At 40.5% G+C, this 16,706-nt stretch overlaps 1 protein-coding gene across 3 annotated transcripts in view; it reads right to left on the minus strand.

The window, feature by feature from the left end:
• The window catches only part of CRYBG3 (crystallin beta-gamma domain containing 3), a 95,300-nt gene that overhangs the window by 63,868 nt on the left and 14,726 nt on the right, over positions 1 to 16,706 (minus strand). For 2 of the 3 annotated variants that reach the window (XM_075434794.1, XM_075434808.1), the window contains exons 2-3: positions 15,968 to 16,046; positions 3,368 to 3,804 (exon numbers count right to left, since the gene is read on the minus strand). In XM_075434794.1, the coding sequence (XP_075290909.1) occupies positions 3,368 to 3,804; positions 15,968 to 16,046 (516 nt within the window). The remainder of the gene's footprint in view (positions 1 to 3,367; positions 3,805 to 15,967; positions 16,047 to 16,706) is intronic. The other variant, XM_075434800.1, reaches the window with a different exon arrangement.

The following is a 16,706-nucleotide window of genomic DNA, read 5'->3' on the forward strand; positions in this document are numbered from 1 at the left end:
CGTTCACTCCACCCCTTCCTTTCACGGTATCCATGGACCTTCCTGTTCCTTTGTGCTACATCTTTTTCCTCCATCATTATTCCAGTGCTTTTAGCACCTGCTTCCAACTACTTCTTAGTACCTTCTACCAACCATCAGCAATCAGGAGTACTTTTACAGTTTAACTATGCTAAATGAAAACTAGCTAGTTAATATTTAGTAAAGAAGCTAGCTAGTACTGAAGAGAAAAAACTGCTCTACATCCCTTAAACTTTTATAAACTAAAAGAGAACAAAAATGGCAGAAGCTTTCCTGTAACAAAGAGGTATCCTTGATTCAAACTTTTTAAAAGGTAAACAGTGCAAACCTCTGATTCTGCATTGTCATTTCAACTCCTCTTTACTAACTGCATCAAAACGACAGTTCACATTGTGTAGTCAGCAGAGAAAAAACACACAAAGTTGCACAGAGATTGTCTAACATCTTTGTATCCTGAGCCAAAAAGGGCAGAACTTACACTGTACTTTTGAGAATGAGTTTAAAAGGAAAATGACTAGTTTAATGTTTGCCCAATTTTATAACAGCTACAATGAAAACAATAAAAAATTTTCTTTCATTTAAAAAAAGTCATTTTTCATGGAAAAACTTCATTCTGTGTATAGACCAACTCACCCCTGCCTCCAAACTAGCAACGCATTTTTATATGCATGCTTGACCATGAGCAGGTTAACTATAATGAGAAAAATCTACACTGATTTGCATAGGTTATCTAACAATATAGGACCATGTTAAAATCTGGTCAACTGAAAATGCCAGCTGCAACTTTGATGTCCATAAAAGCAAAATAGCTCAAAAAATACCTGCACAGAGCAAGGTCACTTCAGTGAGTTAACATTCACACCTTTCAAACGCTGCAAACTTTTATTAATGGCAAACTTATTAATCCACACTGTTCTGAAGAAGAATTCACAAGAAGCAAATGAAGACTGAGACCATCTGACCCTCTAAACTGTGCATATAGACTGCTCAGCATGTTATCAGTTTACTTCTCAAGCTCTACTCAAACGCAAAGCGCAGAGCAGCAAAAAAATCCCAAGACCTTTGGTCACTTCCAGTGCTCCTATTCTCAGGCCTGCAGGCATCAATAAAATGGGAAAGTCAAACAAAGCTCATGCGTACACTTTGAAAAGCCAGCAGTAGTCAGAGGTTTCCACCTGGAAGGAAAGATGTGCACCAGCTCCTTACTGCATCAGCCAGGGGACTGGGGGGAAAAAAGAGAAAGACTGACTTTGTAAGGGCTGCCTCCACCCACTTAGTTGCAGGCTCCGAATGCTGTGTTTAGTTCAGTACATGCTGGGCCTTCAGTTGGATCTTCAAGATTCCTATTTGTCTGAATAGACAGGACAGACTCAGGGTAAGTTAGATGAGCACAGCCTGTAAGAGGAGTGACTTTGTTGGCGAAGAAAAAAAAAATGCACAGAGGACAGACTACCGCTGCAAACTGAACATCATCAGTAGCTGTTGGTGGAGAGATCAAGAAAAAGAGCAAACAGTGAAGGAAGTACAGCAGAAAGTATGCTGAGATATGCTACGGAAGAAACTACATGGAATGAAGTAAAAAGTGAACAAGATCTATTAATGTCTACTGTCTTTTTTGACTAAGCTCTCTCCAAGGCAAGGAGTGACTTCTCTCCTGTCTCTGTGCAGCCCCCTGCACAACAGCATGCAACTTACCTGCTGGTGTCCAGGGCATACTGCAGAAACAGCAAATCGCAGCAAGAGACTGAGGCAGCAAGCCAGCCTGCCCAACGGGTTTTAAGAAATACACAGTTTGTTCAGGAACTAGACTGAATAACATAATGCTCCTAGGCCTCTCCAGATAACAACTAAGGGGAGATGAAATGAAGTGGTGGTGCTGGGCTGCACCAGGCAGTTTGGAAAAAGCGGCAGTTAGATTTGTGCTACTACGATAAGAATCTGTAATAAAAACCAATCGACCACATCACAGACCAAACGAGAGTACTCACAAGAACACAACCATTATTATTAATTACAAACAGTACTGTATTTTGGTGGTGGAAATACAATCTTAAGTTTGCCTGAATTGGTATCACATCCCCTTACTCGTATCCTGGTCAACCATTACATTTGTAACATAAAGGTGAATGACAGACGCCTCGAATCATTAATCTACTGAATAATAAGGACAGAGTGCTGGAGACATCGCCAGTGTGGAAGCCAGAAGGAAGCAGCTACTTTGGGAGTCTCTGGCCTCCTATATGGAGATGAAACACTTCACATTTCACAGACAAACCTGTTGAGTGCAACTCAAAAAATTTTCAAAAATTATTAAAAAAAAAAAAAAGTTTTTCTTCTCAGTACATCCTCCAATTCTGCAATACAAGCAGAAGCACTGCGACAGAACTACTGGTTACCCCAAATCACTATTTTCAGCTTAAATATGAAACAAATATCCTGGGCAGTATTGAAAATCTGAGTAAACTTTACTTACAGATTCATTGCCTGTGGGCAAGTTCATATTCTAGACACCTACGAAAACTGGACAGGCACTACATGCATGTACACCTAACTCTAAACCTACGCTGTACTGGCCCACATACCGTCAAATATTCAACATAACAGCTACAAATGTTTTTGGAATACTATTAACCTGTGTTTCTGCCACAGTCAGAAAGATTTTGTAATATATGGTGTGGACCACTGCCAATGTTTTTTGCTTTTCTACTCTCAAACACACATTGGTGCTCTTGGCACCAGTTTTTTTGGAAATATTACAGGACTGCTAAGTATGTTCCATATTTAGGCTAATTGAGTATTTTATATAACCTTTACATTACAGGAAAACCCCAAAGAACAAGGGGAACCAAAACAAATAAGCAAAAATCACCAAGTCAACCAGGAAGAGAATTTAAAAATGAGAAAACCTTACTTGCAGAAGTAAAACCACTATACTAGTCTGATATAAAAAGGACAAACATTCAAATCTTTACTTCGCCCACAATATGGAAGGAAATAAGCTCTTTACACTCTTTTTTTTTTTTAAAGTACATCTACAATACTGAACATATTTCTAAATGCCACATCTTTAACCTCTCAACACTTAGACAGATCTACACTGTATCTACCCATAGTCAGGAGACTTCTAGAAAACCCTTTTTAAAGTTCTGTTTTGTCGCAGTTGACTTCTTCCCATTCATTTAAGGTAGTTGCTACTAGAGGTTTGCACAAAGTTGAATCAGGGACACTCCAACCATCCTTAGAAATGATGGTCATCTGTCATACACAGCAGAACTTAGTCGACTAAGTTCTGTGCACACACACACATGCACAAGTATTAACATATTTAACATTGAATTAGCAAACTTACTTTCGCGCATCTGCAGACCGTTTCCGGACTCCTTGCAGATCCTGTGAGATATCTTTCCCAATACTATTTAAGATGGCATCATCTTTATTTACAGAATCCTCTTTTATTCTAGTTGTAGAACAGATAGGCTCTTCAATTTTCGGATGCCATGGCTGCGTGTCCTCTGGAAAGGTATTTGCGTTCTGTAAATCCGTTTCACATCTGTTGGGTTCATCTTGGAAGGCAGAGGGTTTAGATTCTACCAAAGAAGATTTTGTTGCAATATTAAATAAGCTTCCAAGAAAATGAAAAAAACCTTCTCGGGGTTGCTTGTCTTTATCTGCTGTTTTAGTTCCAGGAGTCAAACTAGGAAGGCTATTAGCCTTTTTCAGCTCCTCCTGGATTTCAGACTTGCTAAGTTCTTCTGTGGAATGGTTCTTCTCTTCATTTTGACAAACCTAAGACAAATACAAGGAGCACATAAAGAAGATGATTCTTCTCATTTTCCCACATTCCTAAATTCCTTCATTTTAATTTCCTCCTATGCATTGTACTCCTTTCAGGAGATCTGTTGTTTAAAACTTTGTTAATTTTAAGATCAAGGCCCTGTGCCGTCTTCTTCTCTTCTTGTACTAAAAAGGTCCGTATCCTACAAAAAACCAAAAGGACTACATAGGCTAGAAGATTCACAAAGTAGCTGTTCTGGAAGTAAACCATAGAAGGACAGATGGAGAACAATTGCTTCAGCTGGCAGAAAAAAAAGCCCCAAGGAAGAAGCAAGGAACAATTTTTCACACCATTGTATGGCAAGTAAACAGGAGTTTCTTACTCAATAATAGGGCACACTGAATTTTATTTACCCACATGTATGTCCTGCCACAAGGAGATTATGAGATTAGGTTTAAAACAGAACTTGAAATACAAAGACCTCATTCAGCTTCCGCAACTCTTTCTTAAAAAAAACGAAATTACACACTGGCTTATTAGCAGACAGTTGATTTTACTAATGTTCCTGAAACTTTTTACTTTTGTTACCGCTTAGCACTAGGGGCCACCCGTCTGCAGCAAGGACATGTCCTGGCCCCGCCACGCATTACACCAGTAGGAGGAATCTCACAAATTGGGAGTCTCACAGCCTTGCTCTTTCAGGTTATATTCTGAGACCAATCCAGGTGTACCATAAAGTACTTCAGAGTCTAATCTGCTCAAAAAGCACAGCTTCATGAACAAATCTATACGCACGTGTGAGATGAACAGTTTTCAGCTTGCAAATAAACGCAAGTACACCACAGTAAAGCACAAACATAACAGTCTTAAATGTAGGGTAATCTGCACTTTTAAGAAAAACAGGAGACTCAAGAACAGAATTTGGATAAGAATAACTCAACTCATTTGTCAGAGATTAATCCTGTCTGCAATCCTCAGCAACCACATGATGCATATTTCGGCTAGCTCTCCTCCAACTCCACAGGCAGTTAACTGCACAGCTTTATTTCCAAATCTATTTGGAGTCTCACACAACTCCATACTCTACCATGCTCAAACCACACAGTTTTTCATACAGCCAAAGTCCTACACAGCACTAGCCCTGCACCCACAACCTTCTGAACTGCCTATCAGCTGTATCAGGTAGCTGAAAATTATTAGTACTAAGGCAGGGCTTCACCTCATTTAAACCACCTGTTCACTTCTTCCCTCAACTCAGCCGAGCATCCACCCCCAGGGGCAAGAGAAGCTCTGTTCCTCACCAATTTATGCCCTATAAACATTTCCATTAATTACTACAATATCTATGAAATTAATAGCTCAATGCATCAACTACAAAAAATAGTACACTCAAAACTTGTCAACAGTTTAGTATTATGGGGATTTTTTGTGGGTTTTTTTGGCGGGTTGTTGTTTGTTTTCTTGGGGTTTTTTTAAAAGTCTTTTTTATTTAGGAACTAGTGGGGTTTTCTCCTATTCGGAACTGAGACTCCAAATACGGCTAAATCTCTACATGTGAAATTCTTCCCCTAGCAGCTCTGAGACGTAACACTCGCAAAGACTGTGCTTCTTATTTGTGAGCACAATTCATGCCCTGCATGAAAAGCTGTTTTGTAGTCTCTGTTTCCAGAAACCGAAATCTATTTAGACTTTCCTTCCTCTTTAATCTTCCTTTCCTTATTTAACTTTTAGTAAATCAAAAGAACAGGAAGTTTTAATTGAAGAGGTCCTTCCATACCTTTAACCATAAATAGTGTCTTGCATAAAAAAAGCCCTGGAGAACATTTACACTGTGCGTACTTGAAGGTATGTGTGGATATTAAGTCCCAACACAGAAGCTATGCACGCCTTTCTTTCTTCCCTTCAATATCATCAATCCTACTCTCCATACATTCTCCCTTCTGGTCTGCTTTGCCTTTGCTATAAAAGACAGCATGAGCTATTGGTGTTTCATCATTTGCCCATAAAATGTCAATCCAAAGTTTGAACCCCTGTTTAAAACATTATACAAACAAAACTGTTCCTGTTACAGATTTTGAAGTTCGTATTTTAAGGTAATGCCATATGCAAATTACTGAGACGAAAGCACATGATCTGAAATCCAGTAAGCTTTTAACACAGCAGGAGCCTTCAGGCACAAGCGCCTGACAAACGTAGCACTATGATGGCAATTTCACAAGCCAACATTAAGACAACTTTCACTTACTATTTGCCAATACTCTCTGCGAGCTGATCTCTGACAGAAGCCCACAGCAAATGCTCAGGAAAAAAAGGGAAGGGCACAGGGTATGCGCAAGGCAATCCTTTGCCTGGTATATCCCACCAGTTTTCAACAGTCAGGGCCTTTAATTGACCTCAACAGAGCAATTGCATTTGTGTCATAATTAGGCTTGAGCAGTTTGATATTCACAACAGTGGAATACCAGCGACTCTTATATTAGTTACACTTCATGTCATCGGTTAAAAAAAAAAAAAATCCTCTTCCAAAGTCATGGCAGTCTGAACAGTTTGCCAGGCTTACCACGCAAACAATAGCTTTTGGATGAAAACCTACCTGTCAGATCCCCTTTGAGATCCTTGCTGATGCAAGGAAAAAAGTTTTCCTGCCGTAGTGTTGTCTTTCCGCTCCTTTCGTACACAGACTGTCATCAGTCTTCCCCCTGCCTTTTCTTTGTCATTCTCTGTGAGCTTTCCCACTTGTGACACGCTTCATAAACCTTTCATTAGCTTTTATTCCTTTAGCAACTCATTACTCAAAGTCTCACTGGGCAAGCCCTGGGTAACCTCACCTGACCTTATAGATGAGCCTGCTTTAAGCAAGAGGTTGGGCTAGATGACATCCTGGGGTCCCTTCAACCCGAATTATCCTATGGTCCTGTGACCTCACATGCAATGAGGCTGGTGCGGAGGGGAAACTTGGCAGAGCGTGAAACAAGATTATGACTTTAATCAGGTGACTGAAGATACTGCAGTGATATCCAGAGCTGTATCTACTGTGCAGTCAGGTAGCGCAGTCTCACCTTGCTGGAGCAACTGCTGCAGAGAAGCTTGGCGGCCGGGACTCAGAAAGACAATCCCACAATGTCATGTCTCAAGTGTGATTCTTATCTGAGCTAATTTATTCAACAGTAGACTAGGTATGTTTTCCAGGCTGTAATCCACTCCTGACTGTAGCACAGACATACGCCCAAAGCCTAATTGCACCTAGGCAGCCAGGCACAAGGTTTGCTACTAGGGTGAACAGCCACCCCGAAGTGGAGAGAGCAATTCCAGCAGCGCAACAGCACCCTGAAGAGGGCCTGCTCTGCCAGGTTTGCCTCACCTCCCGTGCCAGCTGGGAGCAGCCGCCCTGGTAGCCGCTGTCTCTCAGCAGTCAAGTGGCAAAAGTTCAAATTGCCAGAGGTTCTCATTCAGCAGGGGTTACGTCTGTCTGCCAAGAATACAATCACTTTTATTGGCCTAACAACTGAAATGAAAACATTAACAGCATTAAACCACAGATCTCCGTGAACAAAGAATTAGCTTCCAGCCACAACAGCCAGACATTTCGGATTTCTCTCCCCATGAACGAACGCTCATTATGAAGCAGAAATTCCAGACAGCCGCGTGGAGACCTCTCAGAGACCGCCTGTCCTGCTGCACTGGGAGCTGCTGCTGGAGGACATTCTGCATCCTGTGCGGGTACACTTGTGCACTTTAACTACCCCATCTCACCTGCAGTTGTGAGAGAAGACGGCTGATCATCACGGTTTTAGGATCATCACTGATTCAGCCCAGGGACCTTTGACAAGCCATTTAACCCCAACATCCCAATTTACTCATCCCAGAAACAGTCACAGCACTACTGCAAAATTGCTGTTTGCTCGTGCCTTTAATAGTTTAAGAGTCTCAGATTAAAGCGTTGGGTGCACAGAGTAACGTGTTCAGGCACTGCCAACTCTAAAACCGGAAAATTAACCATGTTCCTAGCCTTAGCTTTGACCTTTCATCATAGCTAAGATGGCTGCATTTTATTTAAGAATTATGAACACCTCATTCAATTTGAGCAGCGATACAGTATGTAAATTTTGTATGCTAAACAAAATCCACTGTGAAACAGCCTGAGTTGCTGACAGACTAGTACATTCCCACAATGAGTCACTACTGCATGTTTTGCAGCAGATTTCCCTTCTCTGGGAGGCTAAAGAATCTTTGGTGTCATCTCCCACTTGTTCACAATGAGTGGGACACACTGAGGTACATTAGCTGAAGAAACAAAAGCTTCTTTCATCCGTAGATCTACTGCGAGGAAAAGAAGTTAGGCATTCTCAACCAACTGGAGGCAATAGATACTGAAATATAACGAAAAAGAACCAGACATAGTGAGAGATAGATTAGGAACAAGATTTGTTTAAGAAAATTGGCATAGTATTAAGAAAAATTCAGGAAAAAATACTATCAGACAGCGAAATACACAATAAGCAGAGAACACCTAGAAGTCCACTGTTCCTAGTGTTCATAAGAAAAATGGATTTAAAAAACATGGTGTCAAAGTGAGTTTTTCCTATTTATGCCAGTAATTAAGAGTGGTGATGGAGATGACACAAAGGAGTTCCACCACTGACAAAAATTGTTTAGTCTTAATTAAATAATACCTTTTAAATAATCAGAAAAAGCAAAACCCCAAATATTAACAAAGACAGCCTTGAGGTTTTGGGTAGATTTAAGTCAAAGGCGAGTTCTGTATCTCTACAAATAACCAATGCTTTGAACCCCTGAATATTTTGGCTTTTTTATACTGTGAAGTTTTCCTTCCATATCCTCCTTTCTCTGCTTGTTTTGACATGAAAAAATCAGGTCATGACAACCCCGGAAGACAAGAGTAACTACAAAACTAATGAAATCATGGCATTCTTCATAATTAGGAGTAAAAGTCAAACAACAGCAAGGGACTTTTAGTTAAACTGTATCAGTTTTGCATTTTTAAAAATAAACCTACTTAAATTCAATGAGTATTCAACATTCAGAAGGACAACTGCCTCTGTTGAAAGTTCAGCACCGGGACTTTGAAAATTTGTTTATCCATCTGAATTCCTGAAACACCAAGAAATCCTTAACGTAGATTTAATTTGTCAGACGAGGAAAGAAAAGATGAAGCAAACATTCTCTGAAACTCTAGGGTTCACCTAAAATCTGAGGAAGTGTCCAGACTCACCTTCCTCAACAAGAGAGCAAAACATAAGGTGGTAAGGGTGAACACTTCAAGTGAAAAGATAGAGAAAAAGGAGGTACAATCTGAAACAAAATTTCTGCTACGTCACCTTTACAGGGAATTGTAAACTCAGTGAAAGCCTGTAGAATGACAAAGTGAACTTCATAATTTAAAAAATTCTGTTTACGCCATTTGCAGAATTACTTCAAGATTTCTTCCTTCTGAACTTTCTCCTGAAATTACTGTAAAGCACTGATTATGGACAAGAACTGGTACTCACTTCTCAGTATGTAACCATTACCTTATTACTACAAGGTCTAGTATGGAGCCAGAGAGAACAGAATGAAATTGTCTGTCTCATTTCTGTTCTTTCCTCTAAACAGTATTACACTTCTATTACCTTTTAATGAAACTGTTTTCACAAACATGAAATAATTTTTATTCTCTTTTACTTGGCGATTCCCTGACATTTGAAAATAAATTTAAAAATAACGGTGAAATTCACCTTTTCAATGCAGAAGGCGTGCAGAAGTAGGCAGTACACTGGAAATGGGGTGAGATAGTATGATTTCCACACATACTTATATTCCGTTGGCAGGCTATAGCATCTGGCACCACACTTCTGCTTCTCGGCTGTCTCCTCGGTGGTTTTCTGTGCCAAACTAAGCATGGTTTAAGCCCATTCTTTCTTTCTCCCATCCTGAAACAAATCTCCCTGCTCCAGATCACTTATTTGAAGAACGGACGTAAGCACATTTCAGGATCATCCTTTCTAAAAATCTTCATGATGACAAAGAAATTTACCATGACTTTAGATAGGATGCTCTTGAAATGTCTTCCTGAACACATACAGCTGTTAACACCATTAACTTAACATAGTGTCCTGGGAAGTCAGAAGGTGCTATGTCCTCACCTATGAAGTTCCATTTCAACAAAAGTCTACATTATTGCCAAAAAGATCTGTTTTCCTGTTCCACAAGAGAAATCTTGGTTATGCAAACTCCAAAAACATTTTGGTTTTGTCTTTCATTCACTGTTGTGTGCAGCAACAGCAACCTTTTTAAAAAGTAATTCTCAGTTTTTTAAAAATTTAGGGTTGGCAGTAACAGTCCACCTCCCTTGACTTCCAGAAGACAAAGAACCGCGCTCTCTGATTTCTAATCGCTAGGTTTAAGACCGAGGCATTCAGCAGGCGAATTTCACACACATGCTAAGCAGATATTACTTAGATAACATACATACGAAATAAAGACAATATAAAATAAAACCATGACAATATGAAACAAAACCATGCTATACAAAAGGTATGAAGTTAACTAAGACACTGGGCTTCATTTTGCTTTTTAACTTTTTGTAGAACTTAAAACTAATTATAAAGTCAGAATAAGGGACATCCAGTAAGAACAGCTACATATATTCACCAAGTTCATGGAATTTTTTTTAAACTTATGTGAATTCATACACCGGATGAAAAATGATCTGACAGAATTACAGAACAAGTTAGGCTGAAAGAAGCGTGGCTGGGGAGGTAATGTAGTCTAAGCCCCTGCTCAAAGCAGCTCCAGTTAGAGCAGGCTTCATCCAGTTGCATTTGGAGTATTTCCAAGGATAAAAATTCTGCAGCTTCCTGAGGCAACCTGTTCCAATGTCTGATGACCCTTACAGTAAAGGGGGAAAAAGGAAAAAAAGAAAAAAAAAAAAAGAAAATTCTTATATGTGACTGGAATTTCCCATGTTCTAACATGCACCCATTGCCTCTTGTCCTATTTATTGCAACTCCAAGAAGAATCTGGCTCCATCTTATCACATAAGTGCACTCCTTGCTGTCAAATTTTAATACTGTGTTTACTGTTTTAATACAACCATCGTTATGGTACTTGGAAATGAAATTCATGTGAGAATGCAGGGCTACAGAATAATTTCTTCTCTGGGTTCACAGTATACAGGAGTATTGGCAGACAACAATATGCAACAGGTTTAATTTATAGCAAGGAAGCTTTAGATGGGATGTTAAGAAAAAGACTTTCTAATTACAAGGTTTATGAAATTAGTAGAACAGTTGTCTGGTGAAGTTGCAGAGATCTTAAGAGGTCCCCATCCCTGGAGGTCTTTGAGAACAAGTCAGACAAACTTCTATCAGGTATGACATAGATACAGAGATCTCACCTTGGGGCAGAGGAGTGGACTAGATAATCTCTGCAGTACTTTCTACCCCTGTGCTTTCTACGAAGGTTGAGACTGTCTCTGGTTAATTCAGGCAACTAGCATCCAGGCTTCAGCCCATGGGCCAAATTGTAAAATACTTAATGCTATTCAAACATAGAAGTCTAAAAATTATACGTTTGGTGTATCACATTTGTACCTACTTTTTCAAACTTCTGCGTTTGCTTGACAGAGCTCACATGGTAGTTCCTGTGCTGAGAAGCTTAAGAATTGCTTCCTAGTCAGTTATGGGAGAATGTGATATTTCCTCCATGCACCGCTACAGGAAGGCTCTCTATGGACAATCAGCAGGCAAGTGAATTTGCCTAACCTGTCATGGCAAAGCTTTCAGTTGGATGAGAAACTCAGACAGGGCAAGCCTGGGACCTAAGCCGTTCACTACTACTGAAACTAACCAAAGCATCTATCACTGCTGCTGCTACTACTACAGTATGGCATGACGTGTAGGAGCCAGGTTGCACTCGTGGCAGGAGCACATCCAACAAGAGTGTTGTGTGATTTCTTCAAAACCGAACTAACAAGACATCCTCCAGCATGTGACTCGCTACAGTAGAGGTGTAAGCTTATTTGGTCACTGTTCCACACAATTGAACTTATACCTATGTATGTCACATTGTAAACCTCTGTTTTAAGGGCTTTACCAAAAGCTGCGAAAGAGGCCGTCGCATACTTTTGCAGGAAGCATTGTTGCAACATTCCTTTTAAAAACAAAATCCCTGCAGCACTAAAAGTGAGGTTAGTGGTATACTAACACGTACTGGACACTAGGCAATGCAGATACTTAGAACACTAAACATGAAGTTCAAGAACTGTTTACAACCACATAACCATCTGTTCAACAATGTCATCGCTCAAATCGAGCATTTACTCAGAAAGAGCACTGTTTACAGCTCTAATTCAAAGAAACGCCAAACAAAAGCTGTAAATAAATAGTGATGGGTGATGGTGTACTTTCTGGCAATGAATTAATAGACATGACAAATACATTTCAGAAATATTTTCTCAAAAGTGATCAATGATGACTGATAAAGTCACCTTGACACAGAAATATTAGGCTTCTTATTTTCATAAGGTGAGTATTAAAATACCTTTTCCTCCCTCCATGAGCTAACTATTTCATCACAGGGAAAAAAAATAGCAGGGGTAAAGTACAGAACTGGTAACTAAAGTGCTCAGAAAAGCCAAAAAGCTACCGTAGCTCAGCACATTTCCCAGCTCTACTCACCCAGTCAGCTATAATATAGATGTCCGACCTTCGCTGCTAAATCAGACACTTACAGTTCCCCCATTATTTCTCCCTGGCCTCCTGCTGAGACAGTCAATGAACATACAAAATCACAGCATGTAAGTCTACATGTGAGTCTATCAGAAACATGATAGCTTATTAATCTGGTGACAGATGGACACAATATGGTTTCACCTTTTAGACACCATCCACCCTAAATGACTAGGTAGAAGCATGGCTCAGAGACATGCACGCGTATGGAAACCTGCCCAAACCCTACCTATGTAGGTTTATAGAACTAGACATTCCTCAGAAAGTACACTTTCCATAACTACATTATTTTTTTTCAGCCCATAGTAATCTCAATGACTCAGTGAATAAAACCAGAATGTCTCTCAATATCATACATTATCCCTTTCACATGAGGCAGTCTCAATTCCCTCCAACTGTTCAGCTGCATTGTAGCTATCTTTGCACAAGACAGCTTATTTTGGCCAATGTCAGCAACTGGACAGTGTGGTGTTGTCAAAATGCAAGTGTCTGTTGGAGGGAACAGTGGCAGGAAAAAAAGATAGAGATTTTCTTCACCAAAAAGGGGGGGGGGGGGGGAGCAGTAGAAAATACTTTTTCCACCTCTTCTGAATCAGTTTTTACTATCTAGTTGTAATTCCTGTGCACACAAGACATAAAATTATAGTGCTAAAAGTACTCATTACTATACATATGAAACCGTTCAAGTGTATCAGAAGATTTTTGATCAGCTTAAGAAAGAGGGAAGTAAGTTAGACAGGAAGCTCTCGGTACCATTGAAAGCCAGCACATTCTAGCAATATGAAAACCGCACCTTTCTTATAAAGCCTGTACAAAACATCAGATAATATTTAAAAGATAATGTAATGGACACTGTAAAACTTCAGAACTTCTAAACACAGGTCAAAGACAACATAACTAAAGTTATGGCAAGACAAAGAAAACAGATCAGATATTTGGAACAAAACTTTACAGCATTAATGTTGGCACCAACTTTTAGTACAGTATTACAAAAACACAAGTTCCGAGCAGAAAAATTTATTGCAATGAATTTAGATTCAGCAGGAAAGATTCTCAATTTGGGCTTTTAAAAATAAAAAAATAAATGAGATTTAGTTTTTGGCAAGAAAGAGACACTGTTAGGTAACTTAAACCTGCTATACTGCCTTTGCTCCACCTACACATCATGCTTGTTTCTTGAGACTAGCCCTCTTCATACTTCCTTTAAGCAACTCCTGATGTTGAAGTCCTGTGCACGCACAGTAAATGATTCCCCTTCCCCAGTCAAAACCTGCTTCAAAAGGAAAACCTGTTCTAGAATTTTTCACTGATCTAACACAGGAAAATAAGTCTTTTTAAGCGCAGAAAATTTGCTCCTATTATAGTAGAATTTCCTCTGGTTTATCAGAATCCTTTATGCCTGCATTTCAAGGCATAAAATCAATAGTCTGTGATCTATGGTAACAGGAAGGCATTCAGTGACGTTTTCCAGGAGCTCAGAACTGACAGGGTTGGCTTGAATCCACGGGGCTTCCGAACAAACATCACTGCATCGTTTCCCACCTCAATGTCAATAAACTACATTCAACATGAAATTGTTCTTGCACTAATAAACCTGTTGGACTGAACTGGGTCTTTGTACAGGCAACTACAATGCCTCTTCACCTTTGGCAAAGCCCAAAGGGCCCCTAGATCATGAAGATGCAACTACACAGAGACTGTAGGCCATACAGGAAGAAGACTGGTTGTCTCTCCATACATCGTTGCTGCTCAATAAATGCAACAAAAGGTAGAAATCTTAGATCCTTGACATGTCAGACGGATAGGATGCCATCCAGAGGGACCTGGAGAAGCTTGAGAAGTGGGCCTGTGTGAACCTCATGAGCTTCAACAAGGTCAAGTGCAAGGTCCTGCACATCAGTCGGAGCAACCCCTTGTATCTATACAGGCTGGGGGATGAAGGGACTGAGAGCGCCGTGAGGAGAAGGACTTAGGGGTATTGGTGGATGAAAAGCTGGACATGAGCCATTAATGTGTGCTCACAGCCCAGGCCAGCCGTATCCTGGGCTGCATCCCCAGCAGCATCAAGGGAGGCAATTCTGCCCCTCTACTCTGCTCTGGTGAGACCCCACCTGGAGTCCTGCGTCCAGCTCTGGAGCCCTCAGCACAAAGACATGGACCTGCTGGAGTGGGTCCAAAGGAGGGCCACAAAGACGATCCGAGGGCTGGAACACCTCTCCTATGAGGAAAGGCTGAGAGAGCTGGGGCTGTTCAGCCTGGAGAAGAGAAGGCTCTGGGGAGACCTTACAGCAGCCTTCCAGTACCTGAAGGGGGCCTACGGGAAAGATGTGGAAAATATTTATAGCAAGGCCTGTTGTGACAGGACAACGAGTAATGGCTTTAAACTAAGGCAGGGTAGATTTAAACTAGATATAAGGAAGACATTTTTTACAATGAGGGTGGTGCAACACTGGAACAGATTGCCCAGAGAGGTAGTGGAGGCCCCATCCCTGGAAACATTCAAGGCCAGGCTGGACGGGGCTCTGAGCAACCTGGTCTAGTTGAAGATGTCTCTGCTCACTGCAGGGGGGGTTGGACTAGACGATCTGTAAAGGTCCTTTCCAACCTAAAGCATTCTATGATTCTGTGGGTTAAGAAGCCTACTGCATCGCCAAATAAATCTGGCAGACTAGTCAAGGCCCTTTCGGGGAACTAGCCACAATATTATCTGCATTAAGCTACTAGGAAAAGGATAAAAAAACAAGCAAAAGTACTTAGTGAATGAATCACTAAAATGGCTCTCTGCAGGGCACAATGTTACAGCAAAACCAGCTGTTATCACCACGTCTTGTCCTGTACATAATTATTTATATTTGACTAGATCTGAACACAACTTTATTGGCAGCCACCACTTTGTGTCAAGTGACATAGGAGAAAGCCCTGATCAGAGAAACATATCCTTTTTTTGCAGTAAAATGCTTACAGGCCAAGACAAGCATGATTAACATGGATAACAGTGGTGAAGAACAGCCAACATGCATGCAAATTTTAGCAGAAAGATCTTACAGTGCTTTTGTTGGCAACCAGTGGACCTTCAGGCAGGCAAACACTTGCTGGGTAGATATTCATAAATTATATAGAAATAGTGCTTTAGAGGAATGCCTGAAACCATCATTTGACAAAAATACTAGCTTCCTTCTTCCTTCTCCATGCAGAATTAGCACTAGACTACCACTTCATTAATGTAAGTAAAGCCATGAATTTTGTTTTAAGAATGTGAAGCACAGTGTTTCTGTCTTCTGCATGTGTACTAGCACCCTGGCGTAATGGACCCTAATCCAGAATATGGCAACCAGCTGCTACATCACCATGCAGGCATACATCCAACATCAGAACACTAGCAAGCAGTCACAGGCAGAGGTGGCAGGTGCTAGCTCAATTAAATATTAGTAAATAAAAATCATACCTTCAAAAGTGCAGGCAGAGTTTTGCTTTCCTTTTGGTTGCTCTTTAAATCTATGGCTTCACTCCCTTTGTTTTCAGAACTGAAAAACAAAGATATTTTGCAACACTGAGGACTTGCATTATCCAAGTCTACCTGAGAGCCAACACAGTATCATTCAATTCAAACACAAGAGAGCATTAACTTACAAGGACAGAAGAATGTATTTTCCAAACCACAAGCTCACATTCTGCACATATCGCAACTGAAAAAGCCATACCCCAAAAAGCTGAAGCTGTAAGCAAAATGCCTGTTTCATCTCATACAGAGATTTTCAAACTCAAGAATTCATTAATGGCACACAGCATTTCAGCCCTTCCAGCTGAAAAAAACCCAGGCTTTCTGAGCATATGTATTATTTTCTGTTGGGAAAATGATACTATAGCAGATCAACTACTACAGCAGCATTCATTGCCACAGCATTAGCTAGCACAGGAGGCAGCTAGAAGGCACCCCCATTCCTTACGCTGAGGACTGTGACTGAGTGGAGCATACTCAAGACAGATGGAATCATCACAAACCGTAGCTACCACATGTAACAGATCCTCACTGAACACACCTAATGGGGGTTTGCAGGCAAATTCAGAAGACATCTTAGAAAGGCGACAACAGGCATGTTGTTATTACCAAGGCAACACCCACTGTCCCATTTTAAAAGTCAGAAGTCCAAAGCTGTGTATGCCCTTATTGCCATTTTACCTTG

This window comes from Opisthocomus hoazin, chromosome 1 (genome assembly GCF_030867145.1).
Source record: "Opisthocomus hoazin isolate bOpiHoa1 chromosome 1, bOpiHoa1.hap1, whole genome shotgun sequence".
Taxonomy (NCBI): Eukaryota; Metazoa; Chordata; class Aves; order Opisthocomiformes; family Opisthocomidae; genus Opisthocomus; species Opisthocomus hoazin.